This window comes from Stegostoma tigrinum, chromosome 5 (genome assembly GCF_030684315.1).
Source record: "Stegostoma tigrinum isolate sSteTig4 chromosome 5, sSteTig4.hap1, whole genome shotgun sequence".
Classification (NCBI taxonomy): Eukaryota; Metazoa; Chordata; class Chondrichthyes; order Orectolobiformes; family Stegostomatidae; genus Stegostoma; species Stegostoma tigrinum.
Window position 1 is genome coordinate 129,756,625 of NC_081358.1, and position 25,451 is coordinate 129,782,075.

The 25,451-nt window shown below is 54.2% G+C and overlaps 1 protein-coding gene across 3 annotated transcripts in view; it reads right to left on the reverse strand.

Annotated features, from left to right (window-relative positions):
• The window catches only part of LOC125451844 (dynein regulatory complex protein 11-like), a 102,488-nt gene that overhangs the window by 36,341 nt on the left and 40,696 nt on the right, over positions 1-25,451 (reverse strand). For all 3 annotated transcript variants that reach the window (XM_059646390.1, XM_059646389.1, XM_059646388.1), the window contains exons 9-11: positions 24,327-24,390; positions 7,259-7,365; positions 1,526-1,621 (exon numbers count right to left, since the gene is read on the reverse strand). In XM_059646390.1, the coding sequence (XP_059502373.1) occupies positions 1,526-1,621; positions 7,259-7,365; positions 24,327-24,390 (267 nt within the window). The remainder of the gene's footprint in view (positions 1-1,525; positions 1,622-7,258; positions 7,366-24,326; positions 24,391-25,451) is intronic.

Here is a 25,451-nt window from a genome sequence, read left to right on the forward strand (position 1 = left end):
CCACCATCTCCAAGGCACAAGTCAGGAGTGTGATGGAATACTCCCCACTTGCCTGGATGGGTGCAGCCCCAATAACACTCAAGAAGCTCAACACCATCCAGGACAAAGCAGCTGCTTGATTGGCACCACATCCACAAACATCCCACTCCCTCCACCACCAACATTCAGTGGCAGCAGTGTGTATTATTTGTAGAAATTCATGAAAAATCCTCAGGCAGCACCTTCCAAACCCAAGACCACTTCCATCTAGAAGGACAAAGGCAGCAGATACATGGGAACACCATAATCTGCAAGTTCTCTTCCAGGCCCCTCACCATCCTGACTTAGAAATGCTCTCCTACAACCTCTTCTATCAGGCAGAAGGTACAGAAGCCTGAACCACGCATGAGCAGGTGCAGGAACGGCTTCCTTCTGGTCATTATCAGACTGTTGAATGAACTCTAGCCTCAAATAATGTAACCTGCAATGTAACCTGGATGCCTCCATGTCTTTTTGATCTGTACATCCTTTGTATGCTGTGATCTGCCTATACCGCTCATGAGCAAAGCTTTTCACAATTTCAGTACACGTGACAACATATCATCGAACATAGAACAGTACAGGCCCTTCGGCCCACGATGTAGTACCAACTTATTATCCTATTCTAAGATCAAACTCCCCTACACATCCTATATTTTGTTCCCATCCATGTGCCTATCCAATGTTCCTATCATTGTTCCTTCAGCATCACTGGGTTAAAATCCAGGAATACACTCGCTAAGGGCATTATGGGTCTTTAGCAAATGGGCTACATTGATCCAATAGGCAACTCACTGCCACTTTCTCAAAGGCAACTAGGGACAGGCAATAAATGCTGGGCCCAGCCATGGATACTCGCTTCCAGTAAATGAATTTTAAAAAAGTTGGTGAAATATGAATTGAAAAAAAATTGGGAAAAAGCTGGCCTAATGTTTACCAAAAAAACACTGTCAGTTATCCTAAAAGCCCATCTGGTTCACTAGTGTCCTTTCAGGGAGGAAATTTGCAATCTTCACCTGCTCTGGCCTATACGAGACTCCAGAACCACAACAATATAGCCTCTTAACAGCCTCTGAAATGGCCAAGCAAGGCACTCAGTGATAGAGAAAAATTGGGGGGGTGCGGTGGGAGCTGGGGTGGGCGAATGGGTTGAGTCACTGACACTGGGCCAGACAATAGCACCCGTCTCCCATAGAAGCATAAAATAATTTCAGATAGAGGTCACGACAGAACAAGGGTAAGGAGAGCTTGGCCATGCATTGGTGATAGTGGTGGGATAGGGAGGAGACGGTGGGAAGAAAAGGTTAATAGAGAGAGAAAAGACGGAATGGGGACATTAAAGGAGAGAGAGAAGTAAGGATAGAGAAATTAATGAGGAGTGAATGTGAGCTGGAGGGTTTGATGGAGAGAGAGAAGCTGGGATAGACAGAGCAGATGGAACAAACATGATAGAGATTGGAGCTCATTGAGACAATTGACAATGATTTAGTCACTGCTCAGACGATACCTTTTTGGGTTTGGTCTTTGCTTTGGGAGGTTCACTGAAATCCCGCTCAACTGCCATTCTCAAATTCCTCAACTCTTCTCTCATCAGCTCATCCACCTGTTTGGGTCAGAGGGCAGATGGTTAGTGTCAGTCACAACAAAAAAAACACCACTTGTTTTCCTTTATTTTTGGACCATGGACTAAAAAGAGAAATTACTGCTTTAAACTAAGGAGACTGTGCAAAGAGATGGCTGCAGTTTTAAAAACCATGTTTATTGGAGCGCACTGAGTTGTGTAAAATGTTGAATATTCCTGGAACAGTGAGAGCAGGAACAGAGTCAACAGAATCAAAGGGTTCTAAACTAAGGGACAACTGTTTGACAACTAAGTTTGTTCAGCCCCTGGCTAAGTCACCATGGCTTGTGTAGGCCCAGTGTACCAAAGAAAAATTCAGCCTACAAAATGAAAACAGCAAAATCTCTCTCTCTCTCCTTTTTGAAGGCAACAAAATGGCACCAGACATGTGATAATGGGAACTGCAGATGCTGGAGAATCCAAGATAATAAAGTGTGAAGCTAGATGAACACAGCAGGCCAAGCAGCATCTCAGGAGCACAAAAGCTGACGTTTCGGGCCTAGACCCTTCGTCAGAGGGCCCCTCTGATGAAGGGTCTAGGCCCGAAACTTCAGCTTTTGTGCTCCTGAGATGCTGCTTGGCCTGCTGTGCTCATCCAGCTTCATACTTTATTATCTTGGCACCAGACAGCTGTCTTCTACTTTTTCTGAAAATCCCCCACTGAAGAAGGGATAAAACACCTTCAAAAACCGTCGAAATACAAATTCTCCATAACAATATGTGGATCTAGATGAACGCAGCAGGCCAAGCAGCATCTTAGAAGCACAAAAGCTGACGTTTCGGGCCGAGACCCTTCATCAGAAAAGGAGAAGGGGGAGAGGGTTCTGAAATGAATAGGGAGGGGGAGGGCAGATCGACGATGGATAGAGGAGAAGATAGGTGGAGAGGAGACAGACAAGTTAAAGAGGCGGCGGGGATGGAGCCAGTAAAGGTGCTCAACGTTCTGGATGCAGATATGGTCACGGTTGGGGCCAAATTGGGAAGGCTTGGTGAGAACTGTAGTCCATTGGAGATAATCAGATTAGGCAGGTGCTGAGGAAGGTGATGTGGCTGTAGTATCTGGTTTGCTTCAGGACATGGTCAAGCAGTTTCAAGGCCGAAGAGATAACAAGACAGTTGCAGTGGGAGAGAGATCCCTTGAGGTTTGTCCCGAAGGAGGAGGGTAACTTCTTCAGGTTAGGCATCCCTGAAAGAGGCCTCTCCCACTCCCCCTTATCTGATGAAGGATGTAGGCCCAAAACGTCAGCTTTTGTGTTCCTGAGATGCTGCTTGGCCTGCTGTGTTCATCCAGTTCCATACTTTGTTATCTCGGATTCTGCAGCATCTGCAGTTCCCATCATCCCAAAATACAAATTCTCACTGAGTGAATGAATGAGCCCTTTGGTGTGCAAACAAATCATTGGCAAAGAACTAAAAGAAGTAATCATAAGAAAACAACTTACTAGCTCCTCTACTCCAGAATGGTGCTATTGAACTGTTTTCCTGAATTTGTTATCCTTTTCTAGCCTTAATATATGGGTAGGTTTGTTTGTGAAGGGGGAACTTAAGAGGGGTAGGTTTTAAAGAATAAAGCATTATGCCTCAGCAATTTATATTTCCTGACCGCCACTGGATAAAGACAACGTGTTCAGAATTTCCTTGTTAAGTACCAAAACCTGTTGGTCATTTTCTTTTAACCTGAAACATCAGTCAAGAATATTGGGGATTTCAGACATGCCACATGGAGCAAATTAGGTCATACAGCTCATCACATCTGCTCCAACTTTGGGTAGTTTAGCTCAATATCTTTCATGGAAACAATGGGATTTGATTTCCATTACAGTACCCCAGTGGGTTGCGACAATGTTTGAGGGCTTGTGGCTGGTCTGTTTTAGAACAAAGACAACACCAGATTGGGTGTGGTGTTACTAAGTGACAAAAAGATAAAAGAAAACAGCAGATTTTGTGCTGTCAAATGTAAGATGGCATTAGAAACTACTAAAACCCTCCTCAAGGCTAAGTTGCCAGTGATCCCAATAGCCAGGTTGATGGGCTGGCAAGTAAGCTTGAAATGGGGTTACCTTGAAGGTTTTAGAGTAGATTTGTAGCTCCGGCTGCAAATGTTCTGGTTGGCTGGCTCACCGAGCCATTGTTCTGTAGACATTTCATTACCCTGCTGGGTAACATCATCAGTGCAGCCTCCAGTGAAGCACTGTTGCGTTTTCCTGCCTGTTATTTAAACTCTGGGGTCTGCCGAGCTGGATTACCTCACTTCCGGTTTCCCATTGTAATGGAGTGTCTATGTGGCCTATTTCTATGTGTTTATTGATGGCTTCCTTCATGCAGTACAAGACATGTAGGAATTCCCGTGCTCGTCTCTGCTTTGCCTGTCCCAGGATCCTGGTGTTTTCCTTATCCATGTGGATGGAGACACGTGTGTATTGGTTGTGTCTTTTTGTAGCTATTGTATATTCATGTATCCTTGTGGTTAGTCTCCTTCCTGTCTGTCCAATGTAATGTTTGTCACAGTCTCTGCAGGGGATCTTGTTTATAACATTGGTCCTGTCCATAGCGGGTCTTTGGTTCAGGTGAACAGTTGGCGAAGGGTTGATGTAGGTTTGTATGCCTCTCTGATACCCAGCGGTTGTAGGAGTCTTGTGGTGAGTTCCGATATGTTCCTGATGTAAGGTAGCATGATGCGTGTGTTGGGGCGTGTGGTAACTTTCTGGTGCCGTTTGTGTAATAGGCATCTTCTGGCCCCGTGTTCTGGGTATCCATTGTCCCTGAAAACCTGGAAGAGGTGCTCCTCTTCCTCTGGGTGTAGCTCTGTGCTGCTGCAGGGTGTTGCTGCCCATTTAAATAGCGTTCACATGCAGCTTCGTTTGTGTGTGTTAGGGTGATTGGTGTTGAAGTTCAGTACCTGGTCAGTGTGTGTACTTTTCCTGTGTACTTTTGTTTGGAATTCCCCATTTGTCCTGCACTCTACTATGATGTCCAGGAATGGGAGCTGTTTGTTCTTCTCCTCCTCTCTGGTGAATCTGATCCCGGTGAGGGTGTTGTTTATTAGTTTGTGTGTGTCCTCTAGTTTGGTCCATTTAATATTGATGAATGTGTCATCCATGTAATGTATCCATAGTTTTGGTTGAATTAGCTGAAGGGCCATAGTTTCAAGTCTCTGTATTACCGCTTCAGCCATTCGACCAGAGAAAGGTGATCCCATGGGTGTCCCTTTGATCTGTTTGTATATTTAGTCGTTAAAGGTGAACTGGGCGGTGAAGCACAGGTCCAGTAGCTTCACCATGTTGTCTGTGGAGATGGTGCCACTCGGGCCTTGTTCTTGTTGTCAGTGTTTCTCTTACTAGTGGTATATCTATCGATGTGAATAGGGCAGTAACATCAAACAATACCATGTCTCATCGCCATCTATTCTTATGTCCCTGATGGAATTGAGGAGTTCCTGGGCTGAAGGGATGGAGTGGGGTGATTTGCTAAAGAGCTGCTTTTGTCTCCTTTGTAGATCCTTGGCTAATCTGTGCGATGGAGTGCCCGGCCGGGAGACTATGGGTCTGTGGGAGACTTACGTGTGCTTTCAGGAAGCCGTAGAATCGGGGGTTGGGGGGGAGCGTGTGGTGGTGGTAGTGGGTGGGGGGTGTTAGTTCCTTCAGGTTTCATTCTTAAGAAGCCTGTTTTGTTGATCTGTCCGGTCTGTTTGAGTCTCTTTAGTGTGCTGAGCATCTTGTTGCCCAGTTGTGGTGTCGGGTCTGTCTGCGCTTGCCAGTGTGTGTTCTCATCGGCGATTAGTGCATGTGCCTGGGAGGGGTAGTCCCGTTTATTTAGTATTACTGTCATGCGCCCTTTGTCTGCTGGCAGTATTGTGATGTTCTTGTCCTTTTTCAGTCCTTCTATGGCTTTCCTTTCAGGTGTGTTGAGAGTGTTGAGTTCGCTTTTTCTGGTCAGCGTCAGGGTCACTGTTTGAGTTTCTTCATTGATGCTGTCAGTCCTCAGTGTGGCTTCCAGTGTGGTGAGGAATTCTGTTTTGTTGACGTCTCTGTCGCTGTAGTTGAGTTTGTGAATGCGAACAGTTTTCTCTGTGACTGTCAGTTTCCTGTCTGAAAGGTGTCTTATCCAGGTGTCTGCCCTGTTGTTATTTTTGTGGGTTAGTTTGGCTAGTTTTTCCCGAAGGGTGTGTCTTTTCCTGGCTCTTGTGATCTGTTGACTGATGTTGAAGGCTCGTTCTAGTTCCGCTGACCAGCTTTGGTTGGTAGCTTGAAGGGATAAAGATTTTTGGCATATAATTTCTGTTATATCTGTGGAGCCGGTTGTGTGCATCGCTGATCACTACCCTTACCATCCTGTAGCTGTTGTGTTCTGCTGCTTTGCGGGCCTATGGGTTGTTAATGGGGGGTTTGTATCTCACATTGTGTGGTAATACCTGGTTCTTGAGGCATCCATGTAGGAATTAGAGTAGTTCATGTCCTGCCGTTTGGTGCAGTACATAACAGCACGGTAATGAAATGTCTGTGGAGCAACGACCCAGCTTGTCAAGTCAACCCACCAGAAAATGGGGTTTCCTGCCAGGGCTATGAAGGTAGAAGTGAAAGACTAACACAGCACTCAGGCTGAAGTGACTTTCAGGAAGAAACAGAAAGTGAGACATCAAGATCAGCTCCTTTGAGTTAGAGATAAAACAGATTGATCACGAGGGAAGGATAAGGAAACTAGAGATATGACAGAAATATAAGTAAAGAGGGGGTTAAAGAAAAACAGAACTTGCTGGAGAGCCTTGAAGGAGAGTCAAGTGAAAGAATATAAAGTTCAGAATGACACAGTTAGGGAAATGAGAACTCAGAAACCTAACAGGGCTTGGTTGTAGAAAATTCTAGTTATTTTCTACAGTCCAATCAGGAAATGCTTACAATTGTCCACGTCCCATCAGAAGTGGAAGGAAAGGGTGCCGTGGCATTTCTTCATGTCATTTGAGAAAATAGTGAGTCTGTGGCAGGCCCGCACAATATAATGAGCTACAAGTGAATCAGACCAGACTAGTGGACAAAAATATATCGCTAAAAACCAAATGAACTGCGGATGCTGTAAATCAAGAACAAAAACAAAGCTGTTGGAAAATCTCAGCAGGTCTGGCAGCATCTGTGAAGGGGAAAACAGAGTTAACGTTTCAGGTCCGGTGACCCTTCCTCAAAACAAAAATATATTGCTCCCTTATTCACGCAGAGCATTTTATGTTCGGTGTGAACAGACACTGAGTCCTGGGCTCGGACACTGAGTCCTGGGCTTGGACACTGAGGCCTGGGCTCGGACACTGAGTCCTGGGCTCGGACAGTGAGCCCTGGGCGCGGACAGTGAATCCTGGGCTCGGACAGTGAGTCCTGGGCTCGGACACTGAATCCTGGGCTCGGACACTGAGTCCTGGGCTTGGACATGAGGCTTGGGCTCGGACAGTGAGTCCTGGGCTCGGACACTGAGTCCTGGGCTCGGACACTGAGGCTTGGGCTTGGACAGTGAGTCCTGGGCTCGGACAGTGAGGCCTGGGCTCGGACAGTGAGTTCTGGGCTCGGACAGTGAGGCCTGGGCTCGGACAGTGAGGCCTGGGCTCGGACAGTGGTGTTTGAGGAAGAGTCGCACCTGAAGTCGAATCTCTTTCTCCACCTCCTTCCTTTTATCCTCTTTCTCCAGTTCCACATCGTGTTTCTGAAGGAGGTTGGCGGATTCATCCCGGTCCCTCCACACATCTGTCAGAAAAATCAGACAATTGATAGTGCATGCACACCCTGCTATTATCAGTGACATGTCATGTACAGCAAACCCTCACTCCCCTTTCACTTCACACTCAACCCACAAGGTTCTGACACACACCCTCTCCATCCGAGTGACTAATACAACAGAACATTGTCAGTGTCAACACTCAGTGTGAACATTCCCCCAGTCTCACTGCAGACCCGCCCCCACGGTCTAACCCCGACGCTCTCACTCCCACAGTCAGACCCCCACAGTCTCACTGCAGACACCACCCCACAATCTAACTGCAGACACATCCCCACGGTCGCATTGCAGACACATCCCCACAGTCTCACTGCAGACACATCCCCACAGTCTCACTGCAGACACATCCCCACAGTCTCACTGCAGACAAACCCCAACAGTCTCATGCAGACACATCCCCACAGTCTCATTGCAGACACATCCCCATAGTCTCACTGCAGACACACCCCCACAGTCTCACTGCAGACACATCCCCACAGTCTCACTGCAGACACACCCCAACAGTCTCATTGCAGACACATCCCCACAGTCTCATTGCAGACACATCCCCACAGTCTCACTGCAGACACAGCGCCACAGTCTCACTGCAGACACATCCCCACAGTCTCACTGCAGACACATCCCTACGGTCTCACTGCAGACACCACCCCACGGTCTCACTGCAGACGCACCCCCACAGTCTCATTGCAGACACATCCCCACAGTCTCACTTCAGACACATCCCCACGGTCTCACTGGAGACGCACCCCCACAGTCTCATTGCAGACACATCCCCACAGTCTCACTGCAGACACACCCCAACGGTTTCACTGCAGAAACATCCCCACGGTTTCACTGCAGACGCACCCCGACAGTCTTACTGCAGACACACCCCCACGGTCTCATTGCAGACACATCCCCACGGTCTCGTTGCAGACACATCCCCACAGTCTCGTTGCAGACACACCCCCACGGTCTCATTGCAAACACATCCCCACGGTCTCGTTGCAGACACATCCCGACAGTCTCATTGCAGACACATCCCCACGGTCTCACTGCAGACACACCCCCACAGTCTCACTGCAGACACATCCCCACGGTCTTGATGCAGACACATCCCCACGGTCTCATTGCAAACACATACCCACGGTCTTGTTGCAGACACGCCCGCACGGTCTCATTGCAGAAACATCCCCACGGTCACACTGCAGACACATCCCCACACTCTCACTCCAGACACATCCCCAGGGTTTCAATGCAGACACATCCCCACGGTCTCGTTGCAGACACATCCCCACGGTCTCATTGCAGACACATCCCCACGGTCTCACTGCAGACACATCCCCATGGTCTTGTTGCAGACACATCCCCACACTCTCACTGCAGACACATCCCCACGGTCACACTGCAGACACATCCCGACAGTCTCACTGCAGACATACCCCCACAGTCTCACTGCAGACATATCACCACAGTCTCACTGCAGACACATCCCCACGGTCTCATTGCAGACACATCCCCACGGTCTCGTTGCAGACACTCCCCCACGGTCTCACTGCAGACACACCCCCACAGTCTCATTCCAGACACATCCCCCAGAGTCTCACTGCCGACACATCCCCACGGTCTCACTGCAGACACACTCCCACGATCTCATTGCAGACACATCCCCACAGTCTCACTGCAGTCACATCCCCACGGTCTCACTGCAGACACACCCCCACAGTCTCATTCCAGACACATCCCCCAGAGTCTCACTGCGGACACACCCCCACAGTCTCACTGCAGACACATCCCCATGGTCTTGATGCAGACACATCCCCACGGTCTCATTGCAAACACATACCCACGGTCTCCCTGCAGACACACCCGCACGGTCTCATTGCAGAAACATCCCCACGGTCACACTGCAGACACATCCCCACACTCTCACTCCAGACACATCCCCACGGTTTCACTGCAGACACATCCCCACGGTCTCGTTGCAGACACATCCCCACGGTGTCATTGCAGACACATCCCCACGGTCTCACTGCAGACACATCCCCACGGTCTTGTTGCAGACACATCCCCACACTCTCACTGCAGACACATCCCCACGGTCACACTGCAGACACATCCCCACGGTCTCATTGCAGACACACCCCCACAGTCTCACTGCAGACACATCCCCACGGTCTCATTGCAGACACATCCCGACAGTCTCACTGCAGACATACCCCCACAGTCTCACTGCAGACATATCCCCACAGTCTCACTGCAGACACATCCCCACGGTCTCATTGCAGACACATCCCCACGGTCTCGTTGCAGACACTCCCCCACGGTCTCACTGCAGGCACACCCCCACAGTCTCATTCCAGACACATCCCCCAGAGTCTCACTGCCGACACATCCCCACGGTCTCACTGCAGACACACTCCCACGATCTCATTGCAGACACATCCCCACAGTCTCACTGCAGTCACATCCCCACGGTCTCACTGCAGACACACCCCCACAGTCTCATTCCAGACACATCCCCCAGAGTCTCATTGCAGACACATCCCCACGGCCTCACTGCAGACACATCCCCACAGTCTCACTGCAGACACACCCCCACAGTCTTACTGCCGGCACACCCCCACGGTCTCACTGCAGACACATCCGCACAGTCTCACTGCAGACACATCCCCACGGTTTCGTTGCAGACACATCCCTACGGTCTCACTGCAGACACACCCCCACAGTCTCATTGCAGACACATTCCGACGGCCTCACAGTAGATACACCCCCAACTCTCACTGCAGACACACCCCACGGTCTTGCTGCAGACACATCCCCACGGTCTCACTGCAGACACATGCCCACAGTCTCATTGCAGACACATGCCCACAGTCTCACTGCAGACACATCCCCACGGTCTCACTGCAGACACATCCCCACGGTCTCACTGCAGACACAACCCCACGGTCTCACTGAGACACATCCCCACAGTCTCACTGCAGACACATCCCCACACTGTCACTGCTGACACACCCCCACAGTCTCACTGCAGACACATCCCGACAGTCTCACTGCAGACACATCCCCATGGTCTCGTTGCAGACACATCCCCACGGTCTCGTTGCCGACACACACCCACGCTCTCACTGCAGACACATCCCCACGGTCTCGTTGCAGACACACCCCGACAGTTTCATTGCAGACACATCCCCACAGTCTCACTGCAGACACATCCCCACGGTCTCACTGCAGACACATCCCCGCGGTCTCACTGCAGACACACCCCCACGGTCTCATTGCAGACACACCCCCACAGTCTCACTGCAGACACATCCCCACGGTCTCACTGCAGACACAACCCCACGGTCTCACTGAGACACATCCCCACAGTCTCACTGCAGACACATCCCCACACTGTCACTGCTGACACACCCCCACAGTCTCACTGCAGACACATCCCGACAGTCTCACTGCAGACACATCCCCACGGTCTCGTTGCAGACACATCCCCACGGTCTCGTTGCCGACACACACCCACGCTCTCACTGCAGACACATCCCCACGGTCTCGTTGCAGACACACCCCGACAGTTTCATTGCAGACACATCCCCACAGTCTCACTGCAGACACATCCCCACGGTCTCACTGCAGACACATCCCCACGGTCTCACTGCAGACACACCACCAGAGTCTCACTGCAGACACATCCCCACGGTCTCACTGCAGACGCTTCCCCACAGTCTCACTGCAGACACATCCCCACATTCTCACTGCAGACACATCCCCACGGTCTCATTGCAGACACAGCCCCACGGTCTCATTGCAGACACATCCCCACGGTCTCGTTGCAGACACATCCCCACGGTCTCATGGCAGACACAACCCCACGGTCTCACTGCAGACACTTCCACACGGTCTCACTGCAGACACACCCCCATGGTCTAACTGCAGACACATTCGCACGGTCTCATTGCAGTCACACCGCCACGGTCTCACTGCAGACACATCCCCACGGTCTCATTGCAGACACATCCCGACAGTCTCACTGCAGACATACCCCCACAGTCTCACTGCAGACATATCCCCACAGTGTCACTGCAGACACATTCCCACGGTCTCATTGCAGACACATCCCCACGGTCTCGTTGCAGACACTCCCCCACGGTCTCACTGCAGACACACCCCCACAGTCTCATTGCAGACACATCCCCACGGTCTCACTGCCGACACATCCCCACTGTCTCACTGCAGACACACTCCCACGATCTCATTGCAGACACATCCCCACAGTCTCACTGCAGTCACATCCCCACGGTCTCACTGCAGACACACCCCCACAGTCTCATTCCAGACACATCCCCCAGAGTCTCATTGCAGACACATCCCCACGGCCTCACTGCAGACACATCCCCACAGTCTCACTGCAGACACACCCCCACAGTCTTACTGCCGGCACACCCCGACGGTCTCCCTGGGACACACCCCCACAGTCTTACTGCTGACACACCCCCACGGTCTCCCTGCAGACACATCCCCACGGTCTCACTCCAGACACATCCCCACGGTCTCACTGCAGACACACCTTCACGATCTCATTGCAGACACACCCCCACAGTCTAATTGCAGACACATCCCCACGGTCTCGTTGCAGACACATCCCCACGGTCTCACTGCAGACACACCCCCACGGTCTCACTGCAGACACTTGCCCACGGTCTCACTGCAGACACATCCCCACGGTCTTGTTGTAGACACATCCCCACAGTCTCACTGCAGACACATCCCCACGGTCTCACTGCAGACACACCCCCACAGTCTCACTGCAGACACATCCCCACGGTCTCATTGCAGACACATCCCGACAGTCTCACTGCAGACATACCCCCACAGTCTCACTGCAGACATATCCCCACAGTCTCACTGCAGACACATCCCCACGGTCTCATTGCAGACACATCCCCACGGTCTCGTTGCAGACACTCCCCCACGGTCTCACTGCTGACACACCCCCACAGTCTCATTCCAGACACATCCCCCAGAGTCTCACTGCCGACACATCCCCACGGTCTCACTGCAGACACACTCCCACGATCTCATTGCAGACACATCCCCACAGTCTCACTGCAGTCACATCCCCACGGTCTCACTGCAGACACACCCCCACAGTCTCATTCCAGACACATCCCCCAGAGTCTCATTGCAGACACATCCCCACGGCCTCACTGCAGACACATCCCCACAGTCTCACTGCAGACACACCCCCACAGTCTTACTGCCGGCACACCCCCACGGTCTCCCTGGGACACACCCCCACAGTCTTACTGCTGACACACCCCCACGGTCTCCCTGCAGACACATCCCCATGGTCTCACTGCACACACATCCCCACGGTCTCACTGCAGACACACCTTCACGATCTCATTGCAGACACACCCCCACAGTCTAATTGCAGACACATCCCCACGGTCTCGTTGCAGACACATCCCCACAGTCTCACTGCAGACACACCCGCACGGTCTCACTGCAGACACTTGCCCACAGTCTCACTGCAGACACATCCCCACGGTTTCACTGCAGACACATCCCCACGGTCTCGTTGCAGACACATCCCCATGGTCTCACTGCAGACACAACCCCACGGTCTCACTGCAGACACATCCCCACGGTCTCACTGCAGACACACCCCCATGGTCTCATTGCAGACACACCCCCACAGTCTCACTGCAGACACATCCCCACGGTCTCACTGCAGACACAACCCCACGGTCTCACTGAGACACATCCCCACAGTCTCACTGCAGACACATCCCCACACTGTCACTGCTGACACACCCCCACAGTCTCACTGCAGACACATCCCGACAGTCTCACTGCAGACACATCCCCACGGTCTCGTTGCAGACACATCCCCACGGTCTCGTTGCCGACACACACCCACGCTCTCACTGCAGACACATCCCCACAGTCTCGTTGCAGACACACCCCGACAGTTTCATTGCAGACACATCCCCACAGTCTCACTGCAGACACATCCCCACGGTCTCACTGCAGACACATCCCCACGGTCTCACTGCAGACACACCACCAGAGTCTCACTGCAGACACATCCCCACGGTCTCACTGCAGACGCTTCCCCACAGTCTCACTGCAGACACATCCCCACATTCTCACTGCAGACACATCCCCACGGTCTCATTGCAGACACAGCCCCACGGTCTCATTGCAGACACATCCCCACGGTCTCACTGCAGACACATCCCCACGGTCTCGTTGCAGACACATCCCCACGGTCTCATGGCAGACACAACCCCACGGTCTCACTGCAGACACTTCCACACGGTCTCACTGCAGACACACCCCCATGGTCTAACTGCAGACACATCCCCGCGGTCTCATTGCAGTCACACCCCCACAGTCTCACTGCAGACACATCCCCACGGTCTCATTGCAGACACATCCCGACAGTCTCACTGCAGACCTACCCCCACAGTCTCACTGCAGACATATCCCCACAGTCTCACTGCAGACACATCCCCACGGTCTCATTGCAGACACATCCCCACGGTCTCGTTGCAGACACTCCCCCACGGTCTCACTGCAGACACACCCCCAGTCTCATTGCAGACACATCCCCACGGTCTCACTGCCGACACATCCCCACTGTCTCACTGCAGACACACTCCCACGATCTCATTGCAGACACATCCCCACAGTCTCACTCCAGTCACATCCCCACGGTCTCACTGCAGACACACCCCCACAGTCTCATTCCAGACACATCCCCCAGAGTCTCATTGCAGACACATCCCCACGGCCTCACTGCAGACACATCCCCACAGTCTCACTGCAGACACACCCCCACAGTCTTACTGCCGGCACACCCCCACGGTCTCCCTGGGACACATCCCCACAGTCTCACTGCAGACACACCCCCACAGTCTTACTGTTGACACACCCCCACGGTCTCCCTGCAGACACATCCCCACGGTCTCACTCCAGACACATCCCCACGGTCTCACTGCAGACACTCCTTCACGATCTCATTGCAGACACACCCCCACAGTCTAATTGCAGACACATCCCCACGGTCTCGTTGCAGACACATCCCCACGGTCTCACTGCAGACACACCCCACGGTCTCACTGCAGACACTTGCCCACAGTCTCACTGCAGACACATCGCCACGGTCTCGTTGCAGACACATCCCCACGGTCTCATTGCAGACACATCCCCACGGTCTCACTGCAGACACATCCCCACGGTCTTGTTGCGGACACATCCCCACAGTCTCACTGCAGACACATCCCCACGGTCTGACTGCAGACACATCCCCACGGTCTCACTGCAGACACACCCGCACGGTCTCATTGCAGACACACCCCCACAGTCTCACTGCAGACACATCCCCAGGGTCTCACTGCAGACACAACCCCACGGTCTCACTGAGACACATCCCCACAGTCTCACTGCAGACACATCCCCACACTGTCACTGCTGACACACCCCCACAGTCTCACTGCAGACACATCCCGACAGTCTCACTGCAGACACATCCCCACGGTCTCGTTGCAGACACACCCCCACAGTCTCACTGCAGACACATCCCCACGGTCTCACTGCAGACACATCCCCACGGTCTCACTGCAGACACACCACCAGAGTCTCACTGCAGACACATCCCCACGGTCTCACTGCAGACGCTTCCCCACAGTCTCACTGCAGACACATCCCCACATTCTCACTGCAGACACATCCCCACGGTCTCATTGCAGACACAGCCCCACGGTCTCATTGCAGACACATCCCCACGGTCTCACTGCAGACACATCCCCACGGTCTCGTTGCAGACACATCCCCACGGTCTCATGGCAGACACAACCCCACGGTCTCACTGCAGACACTTCCACACGGTCTCACTGCAGACACACCCCCATGGTCTAACTGCAGACACATCCGCACGGTCTCATTGCAGTCACACCCCCACGGTCTCACTGCAGACACATCCCCACGGTCTCATTGCAGACACATCCCCACAGTCTCACTGCAGACCTACCCCCACAGTCTCACTGCAGACATATCCCCACAGTCTCACTGCAGACACATCCCCACGGTCTCATTGCAGACACATCCCCACGGTCTCGTTGCAGACACTCCCCCACGGTCTCACTGCAGACACACCCCCACAGTCTCATTGCAGACACATCCCCACGGTCTCACTGCCGACACATCCCCACTGTCTCACTGCAGACACACTCCCACGATCTCATTGCAGACACATCCCCACAGTCTCACTGCAGTCACATCCCCACGGTCTCACTGCAGACACACCCCCACAGTCTCATTCCGGACAAATCCCCCAGAGTCTCATTGCAGACACATCCCCACGGCCTCACTGCAGACACATCCCCACAGTCTCACTGCAGACACACCCCCACAGTCTTACTGCCGGCACACCCCGACGGTCTCCCTGGGACACACCCCCACAGTCTTACTGCTGACACACCCCCACGGTCTCCCTGCAGACACATCCCCACGGTCTCACTCCAGACACATCCCCACGGTCTCACTGCAGACACTCCTTCACGATCTCATTGCAGACACACCCCCACAGTCTAATTGCAGACACATCCCCACGGTCTCGTTGCAGACACATCCCCACGGTCTCACTGCAGACACACCCCCACGGTCTCACTGCAGACACTTGCCCACAGTCTCACTGCAGACACATCCCCACGGTCTCGTTGCAGACACATCCCCACGGTCTCATTGCAGACACTTCCCCACGGTCTCACTGCAGACACATCCCCACGGTCTTGTTGCAGACACATCCCCACAGTCTCACTGCAGACACATCCCCACGGTCTCACTGCAGACACATCCCCACGGTCTCACTGCAGACACACCCGCACGGTCTCATTGCAGACACACCCCCACAGTCTCACTGCAGACACATCCCCAGGGTCTCACTGCAGACACAACCCCACGGTCTCACTGAGACACATCCCCACAGTCTCACTGCAGACACTTGCCCACACTGTCACTGCTGACACACCCCCACAGTCTCACTGCAGACACATCCCGACAGTCTCACTGCAGACACATCCCCACGGTCTCGTTGCAGACACACCCGAACGGTCTCATTGCAGACACACCCCCACAGTCTCACTGCAGACACATCCCCAGGGTCTCACTGCAGACACAACCCCACGGTCTCACTGAGACACATCCCCACAGTCTCACTGCAGACACATCCCCACACTGTCACTGCTGACACACCCCCACAGTCTCACTGCAGACACATCCCGACAGTCTCACTGCAGACACATCCCCACGGTCTCGTTGCAGACACTCCCCCATGGTCTCACTGCAGACACACCCCCAAAGTCTCATTGCAGACACATCCCCACGGTCTCACTGCCGACACATCCCCACGGTCTCACTGCAGACACACTCCCACGATCTCATTGCAGACACATCCCCACAGTCTCACTGCAGTCACATCCCCACGGTCTCACTGCAGACACACCCCCACAGTCTCATTCCAGACACATCCCCCAGAGTCTCATTGCAGACACATCCCCACGGCCTCACTGCAGACACATCCCCACAGTCTCACTGCAGACACACCCCCACAGTCTTACTGCCGGCACACCCCCACGGTCTCCCTGGGACACACCCCCACAGTCTTACTGCTGACACACCCCCGCCGTCTCCCTGCAGACACATCCCCACGGTCTCACTGCAGACACATCCCCACGGTCTCACTGCAGACACTCCTTCACGATCTCATTGCAGACACACCCCCACAGTCTAATTGCAGACACATCCCCACGGTCTCGTTGCAGACACATCCCCACAGTCTCACTGCAGACACATCCCCACGGTCTCGTTGCAGACACATCCCCACGGTCTCATTGCAGACACATCCCCACGGTCTCACTGCAGACACATCCCCACGGTCTCACTGCAGACACATCCCCACGGTCTCACTGCAGACACATCCCCACGGTCTCACTGCAGACACACCCGCACGGTCTCATTGCAGACACACCCCCACAGTCTCACTGCAGACACATCCCCAGGGTCTCACTGCAGACACAACCCCACGGTCTCACTGAGACACATCCCCACAGTCTCACTGCAGACACATCCCCACACTGTCACTGCTGACACACCCCCACAGTCTCACTGCAGACACATCCCGACAGTCTCACTGCAGACACATCCCCACGGTCTCGTTGCAGACACACCCCCACAGTCTCACTGCAGACACATCCCCACGGTCTCACTGCAGACACAACCCCACGGTCTCACTGAGACACATCCCCACAGTCTCACTGCAGACACATCCCCACGGTCTCACTGCAGACGCTTCCCCACAGTCTCACTGCAGACACATCCCCACATTCTCACTGCAGACACATCCCCACGGTCTCATTGCAGACACAGCCCCACGGTCTTACTGCAGACACATCCCCACGGTCTCACTGCAGACACATCCCCACGGTCTCGTTGCAGACACATCCCCACGGTCTCATTGCAGGCACACCCCCACGGTCTCATTGCAGACACATCCCCACGGTCTCACTGCAGACACATCTCCACGGTCTCGCTGCAAACACATCCCCACGGTCTCGTTGCAGACACATTCCCACGGTCTCATGGCAGACACACCCCCATGGTCTAACTGCAGACACATCCGCACGGTCTCATTGCAGACACACCCTCACGGTCTCACTGCAGACACATCCCCAGGGTCTCATTGCAGACACATCCCCATGGTCTCACTGCAGACACATCCCCACGGTCTCATTGCAGACACATCCCGACAGTCTCACTGCAGACATACCCCCACAGTCTCACTGCAGACATATCCCCACAGTCTCACTGCAGACACATCCCCACGGTCTCATTGCAGACACATCCCCACGGTCTCGTTGCAGACACTCCCCCATGGTCTCACTGCAGACACACCCCCACAGTCTCATTGCAGACACATCCCCACGGTCTCACTGCCGACACATCCCCACGGTCTCACTGCAGACACACTCCCACGATCTCATTGCAGACACATCCCCACAGTCTCACTGTAGTCACATCCCCACGGTCTCACTGCAGACACACCCCCACAGTCTCATTCCAGACACATCCCCCAGAGTCTCATTGCAGACACATCGCCACGGCCTCACTGCAGACACATCCCCACAGTCTCACTGCAGACACACCCCCACAGTCTTACTGCCGGCACACCCCCACGGTCTCCCTGGGACACACCCCCACAGTCTTACTGCTGACACACCCCCGCCGTCTCCCTGCAGACACATCCCCACGGTCTCACTGCACACACATCCCCACGGTCTCACTGCAGACACTCCTTCACGATCTCATTGCAGACACACCCCCACAGTCTAATTGCAGACACATCCCCACGGTCTCGTTGCAGACACATCCCCACAGTCTCACTGCAGACACACCCCCACGGTCTCACTGCAGACACTTGCCCACAGTCTCACTGCAGACACATCCCCACGGACTCGTTGCAGACACATCCCCACGGTCTCATTGCAGACACATCCCCACGGTCTCACTGTAGACACATCCCCACAGTCTCACTGCAGACACATCCCCACAGTCTCACTGCAGACACATCCCCACGGTCTCACTGCAGACACACCCGCACGGTCTCATTGCAGACACACCCCCACAGTCTCACTGCAGACACATCCCCAGAACTCACTGCAGACACAACCCCACGGTCTCACTGAGACACATCCCCACAGTCTCACTGCAGACACATCCCCACACTGTCACTGCTGACACACCCCCACAGTCTCACTGCAGACACATCCCGACAGTCTCACTGCAGACACATCCCCACGGTCTCGTTGCAGACACACCCCCACAGTCTCACTGCAGACACATCCCCACGGTCTCACTGCAGACACAACCCCACGGTCTCACTGAGACACATCCCCACAGTCTCACTGCAGACACATCCCCACACTGTCACTGCTGACACACCCCCACAGTCTCACTGCAGACACATCCCGACAGTCTCACTTCAGACACATCCCCACGGTCTCGTTGCCGACACACCCCCACGCTCTCACTGCAGACACATCCCCACGGTCTCGTTGCAGACACACCCCGACAGTCTCATTGCAGACACATCCCCACAGTCTCACTGCAGACACATCCCCACGGTCTCACTGCAGACACATCCCCACGGTCTCACTGCAGACACACCACCAGAGTCTCACTGCAGACACATCCCCACGGTCTCACTGCAGACGCTTCCCCACAGTCTCACTGCAGACACATCCCCACATTCTCACTGCAGACACATCCCCACGGTCTCATTGCAGACACAGCCCCACGGTCTTACTGCAGACACATCCCCACGGTCTCACTGCAGACACATCCCCACGGTCTCGTTGCAGACACATCCCCACGGTCTCATTGCAGACACATCCCCACGGTCTCATTGCAGGCACACCCCCACGGTCTCATTGCAGACACATCCCCACGGTCTCACTGCAGACACATCTCCACGGTCTCGCTGCAAACACATCCCCACGGTCTCGTTGCAGACACATCCCCACGGTCTCATGGCAGACACAACCCCACGGTCTCACTGCAGACACTTCCACACGGTCTCACTGCAGACACACCCCCATGGTCTAACTGCAGACACATCCGCACGGTCTCATTGCAGACATACCCCCACGGTCTCACTGCAGACACATCCCCACGGTCTCATTGCAGACACATCCCGACAGTCTCACTGCAGACATACCCCCACAGTCTCACTGCAGACATATCCCCACAGTCTCACTGCAGACACATCCCCACGGTCTCATTGCAGACACATCCCCACGGCCTCGTTGCAGACACTCCCCCACGGTCTCACTGCAGACACACCCCCACAGTCTCATTGCAGACACATCCCCACGGTCTCACTGCCGACACATCCCCACGGTCTCACTGCAGACACACTCCCACGATCTCATTGCAGACACATCCCCACAGTCTCACTGCAGTCACATCCCCACGGTCTCACTGCAGACACACCCCCACAGTCTCATTCCAGACACATCCCCCAGAGTCTCATTGCAGACACATCCCCACGGCCTCACTGCAGACACATCCCCACAGTCTCACTGCAGACACACCCCCACAGTCTTAATGCCGGCACACCCCCACGGTCTCCCTGGGACACACCCCCACAGTCTTACTGCTGACACACCCCCACGGTCTCCCTGCAGACACATCCCCACGGTCTCACTGCACACACATCCCCACGGTCTCACTGCAGACACACCTTCACGATCTCATTGCAGACACACCCCCACAGTCTAATTGCAGACACATCCCCACGGTCTCGTTGCAGACACATCCCCACAGTCTCACTGCAGACACACCCCCACGGTCTCACTGCAGACACTTGCCCACAGTCTCACTGCAGACACATCCCCACGGTCTCGTTGCGACACATGCCCACGGTTTCGTTGCAGACACATCCCCACAGTCTCACTGCAGACACATCCCCACGGTCTCACTGCAGACACATCCCCACAGTCTCATTGCAGACACATCCCCACAGTCTCACTGCAGACATATCCCCACAGTCTCACTGCAGACACATCCCCACGGTCTCATTGCAGACACATCCCCACGGTCTCGTTGCAGACACTCCCCCATGGTCTCACTGCAGACACACCCCCACAGTCTCATTGCAGACACATCCCCACGGTCTCACTGCCGACACATCCCCACGGTCTCACTGCAGACACACTCCCACGATCTCATTGCAGACACATCCCCACAGTCTCACTGCAGTCACATCCCCACGGTCTCACTGCAGACACACCCCCACAGTCTCATTCCAGACACATCCCCCAGAGTCTCATTGCAGACACATCCCCACAGCCTCACTGCAGACACATCCCCACAGTCTCACTGCAGACACACCCCCACAGTCTTACTGCCGGCACACCCCCACGGTCTCCCTGGGACACACCCCCACAGTCTTACTGCTGACACACCCCCGCCGTCTCCCTGCAGACACATCCCCACGGTCTCACTGCACACACATCCCCACGGTCTCACTGCAGACACTCCTTCACGATCTCATTGCAGACACACCCCCACAGTCTAATTGCAGACACATCCCCACGGTCTCGTTGCAGACACATCCCCACAGTCTCACTGCAGACACACCCCCACGGTCTCACTGCAGACACTTGCCCACAGTCTCACTGCAGACACATCCCCACGGTCTCGTTGCAGACACATCCCCACGGTCTCATTGCAGACACATCCCCACGGTCTCACTGCAGACACATCCCCACGGTCTTGTTGCAGACACATCCCCACAGTCTCACTGCAGACACATCCCCACGGTCTCACTGCAGACACATCCCCACGGTCTCACTGCAGACACACCCGCACGGTCTCATTGCAGACACACCCCCACAGTCTCACTGCAGACACATCCCCAGGGTCTCACTGCAGACACAACCCCACGGTCTCACTGAGACACATCCCCACAGTCTCACTGCAGACACATCCCCACACTGTCACTGCTGACACACCCCCACAGTCTCACTGCAGACACATCCCGACAGTCTCACTGCAGACACATCCCCACGGTCTCGTTGCAGACACACCCCCACAGTCTCACTGCAGACACATCCCCACGGTCTCACTGCAGACACATCCCCACGGTCTCACTGCAGACACAACCCCACGGTCTCACTGAGACACATCCCCACAGTCTCACTGCAGACACATCCCCACACTGTCACTGCTGACACACCCCCACAGTCTCACTGCAGACACATCTCGACAGTCTCACTTCAGACACATCCCCACGGTCTCGTTGCCGACACACCCCCACGCTCTCACTGCAGACACATCCCCACGGTCTCGTTGCAGACACACCCCGACAGTCTCATTGCAGACACATCCCCACAGTCTCACTGCAGACACATCCCCACGGTCTCACTGCAGACACATCCCCACGGTCTCACTGCAGACACACCACCAGAGTCTCACTGCAGACACATCCCCACGGTCTCACTGCAGACGCTTCCCCACAGTCTCACTGCAGACACATCCCCACATTCTCACTGCAGACACATCCCCACGGTCTCATTGCAGACACAGCCCCACGGTCTTACTGCAGACACATCCCCACGGTCTCACTGCAGACACATCCCCACGGTCTCGTTGCAGACACATCCCCACGGTCTCATTGCAGGCACACCCCCACGGTCTCATTGCAGACACATCCCCACGGTCTCACTGCAGACACATCTCCACGGTCTCGCTGCAAACACATCCCCACGGTCTCGTTGCAGACACATCCCCACGGTCTCATGGCAGACACAACCCCACGGTCTCACTGCAGACACTTCCACACGGTCTCACTGCAGACACACCCCCATGGTTTAACTGCAGACACATCCGCACGGTCTCATTGCAGACACACCCCCACGGTCTCACTGCAGACACATCCCCACGGTCTCATTGCAGACACATCCCGACAGTCTCACTGCAGACATACCCCCACAGTCTCACTGCAGACATATCCCCACAGTCTCACTGCAGACACATCCCCACGGCCTCGTTGCAGACACTCCCCCACGGTCTCACTGCAGACACACCCCCACAGTCTCATTGCAGACACATCCCCACGGTCTCACTGCCGACACATCCCCACGGTCTCACTGCAGACACACTCCCACGATCTCATTGCAGACACATCCCCACAGTCTCACTGCAGTCACATCCCCACGGTCTCACCGCAGACACACCCCCACAGTCTCATTCCAGACACATCCCCCAGAGTCTCATTGCAGACACATCCCCACGGCCTCACTGCAGACACATCCCCACAGTCTCACTGCACACACACCCCCGCAGTCTTACTGCCGGCACACCCCCACGGTCTCCCTGGGACACACCCCCACAGTCTTACTGCTGACACACCCCCACGGTCTCCCTGCAGACACATCCCCACGGTCTCACTGCACACACATCCCCACGGTCTCACTGCAGACACACCTTCACGATCTGATTGCAGACACACCCCCACAGTCTAATTGCAGACACATCCCCACGGTCTCGTTGCAGACACATCCCCACAGTCTCACTGCAGACACACCCCCACGGTCTCACTGCAGACACTTGCCCACAGTCTCACTGCAGACACATCCCCACGGTCTCGTTGCGACACATGCCCACGGTTTCGTTGCAGACACATCCCCACAGTCTCACTGCAGACACATCCCCACGGTCTCACTGCAGACACATCCCCACGGTCTCATTGCAGACACATCCCCACAGTCTCACTGCAGACACATCCCCACGGTCTCACTGCAGACACATCCCCACGGTCTCGCTGCAGACACATCCCCACGGTCTCGTTGCAGACACATCCCCACGGTCTCGTTGCAGACACACCCCCACGGTCTCACTGCAGACACACCCCCACGGTCTCACTGCAGACACATCCCCACAGTCTCATTGCAGACACACCCCCACGGTCTCATTGCAGACACATCCACACGGTCTCACTGCAGACACACCCCTACAGTCTCACTGCAGACACATCCCCACGGCCTCATTGCAGACACACCCCCACGGTTTCACTGCAGACTCACCCCCACAGCCTTACTGCAGACACACCCCCACTGTCTCACTGCTGAGAAATCTCCACAGTCTTACTGCAGACACGTCCCCATGGCCTCACTGCAGACACATCCCCACGGTCTCACTGCAGACACACCCCCACAGTCTCACTGCAGACACATCCCCACGGTCTCACTGCAGACACATCCCCACGGTCTCATTGCAGGCACATCCCCACGGTCTCATTGCAGACACACCCCCACAGTCTTACTGCAGACACACTCATGGTCTCAGTACATGCACACTCTCCATCTCACTGCGAGTTCCTCGCCTGTATAGATCTTGTTTCCCTCGGTGATATCCGGTAAGAAGTCGGAAAATCCCTCAGGTTTCGGCTAGTGTCAGAGACAGAAAGAGAGTGTTAAACATTAACATCTGCACAATGTCAGTGACTCACCTCTGCAATCTGTGAAGGTCAATGTGTACTTGTCTATGTTATACTGCCTACTCAGCCTGGAGCATTTTGTGCTCGTTCTTACAGACACAGTGCAGTGTAAGAACATGTGTCACTGCCACCACAAGGACTGTCCAACCCTCTGCCCTGTGTATGATGCACCACTCCCATGGTCGGCCTTTACAGTCAGGACACTACTGGTCTCAGAAAAATGGGAATCACCTGACATTGCACCTTTCCCATTGACCAAATGTTTGCGATGACCCCAATCCCTGCTGTATTCTCACATCAACCACAGTGCAACCAACCAGCATCTTTTCACATGCTCCATCAACAAATGTTCCCAATTACGGGCCTGGTTTCTTGCAATGACTGTGCTGATGAGTTCCAGACAAAAGCTTTGACTTTTTGTTTATTTTCGGAACTGCTCAAATTCTGGTACAAGCCACAACATTGTCTGTTTAAGGTGATTTAAAGATCAAGTTTACAAGGCTGGGGGTGGCGGGGGGTGTGGGGGGGCGGGTGGCTGGGGGCGGCGGTGGAGGTGGGGTGCGGCATCATCAACAAACAGGGGCTGCTTTGTCCTGGATGGTGTTGAGCTTCTTGAGTGTTGTTGGGGCTACACCCACCCAGGCAAGTGGGGAGTATTCCATCACACTCCTGACTTGTGCCTTGGAGATGGTGGACAGGCTTTCGGGAATCGGGACATTTATCACTTGTTGTGGTATTCCTTGCCTCTAACCTTCTCTTGTAGCCACTGTGTTTATGTGGTTTGTCCAGTTGAGTTTCTGGTCAATGATAAACCCTAGGATGCTGATAGTGAGGGATTCAGCGATGGTAACACCATTGAATGTCAAGGGGCGATGGTTAGTTTGTGTCTTACTGGTGATGATCAACATTTGTGTGGAACAAATGTCACTTGCCACTTGTCAGCCCAAGCCTGGATATTGTCCAGATCTTGTTGCATTTGGACACAGACTGCTTCAGTGTCTGAGGAGTTAC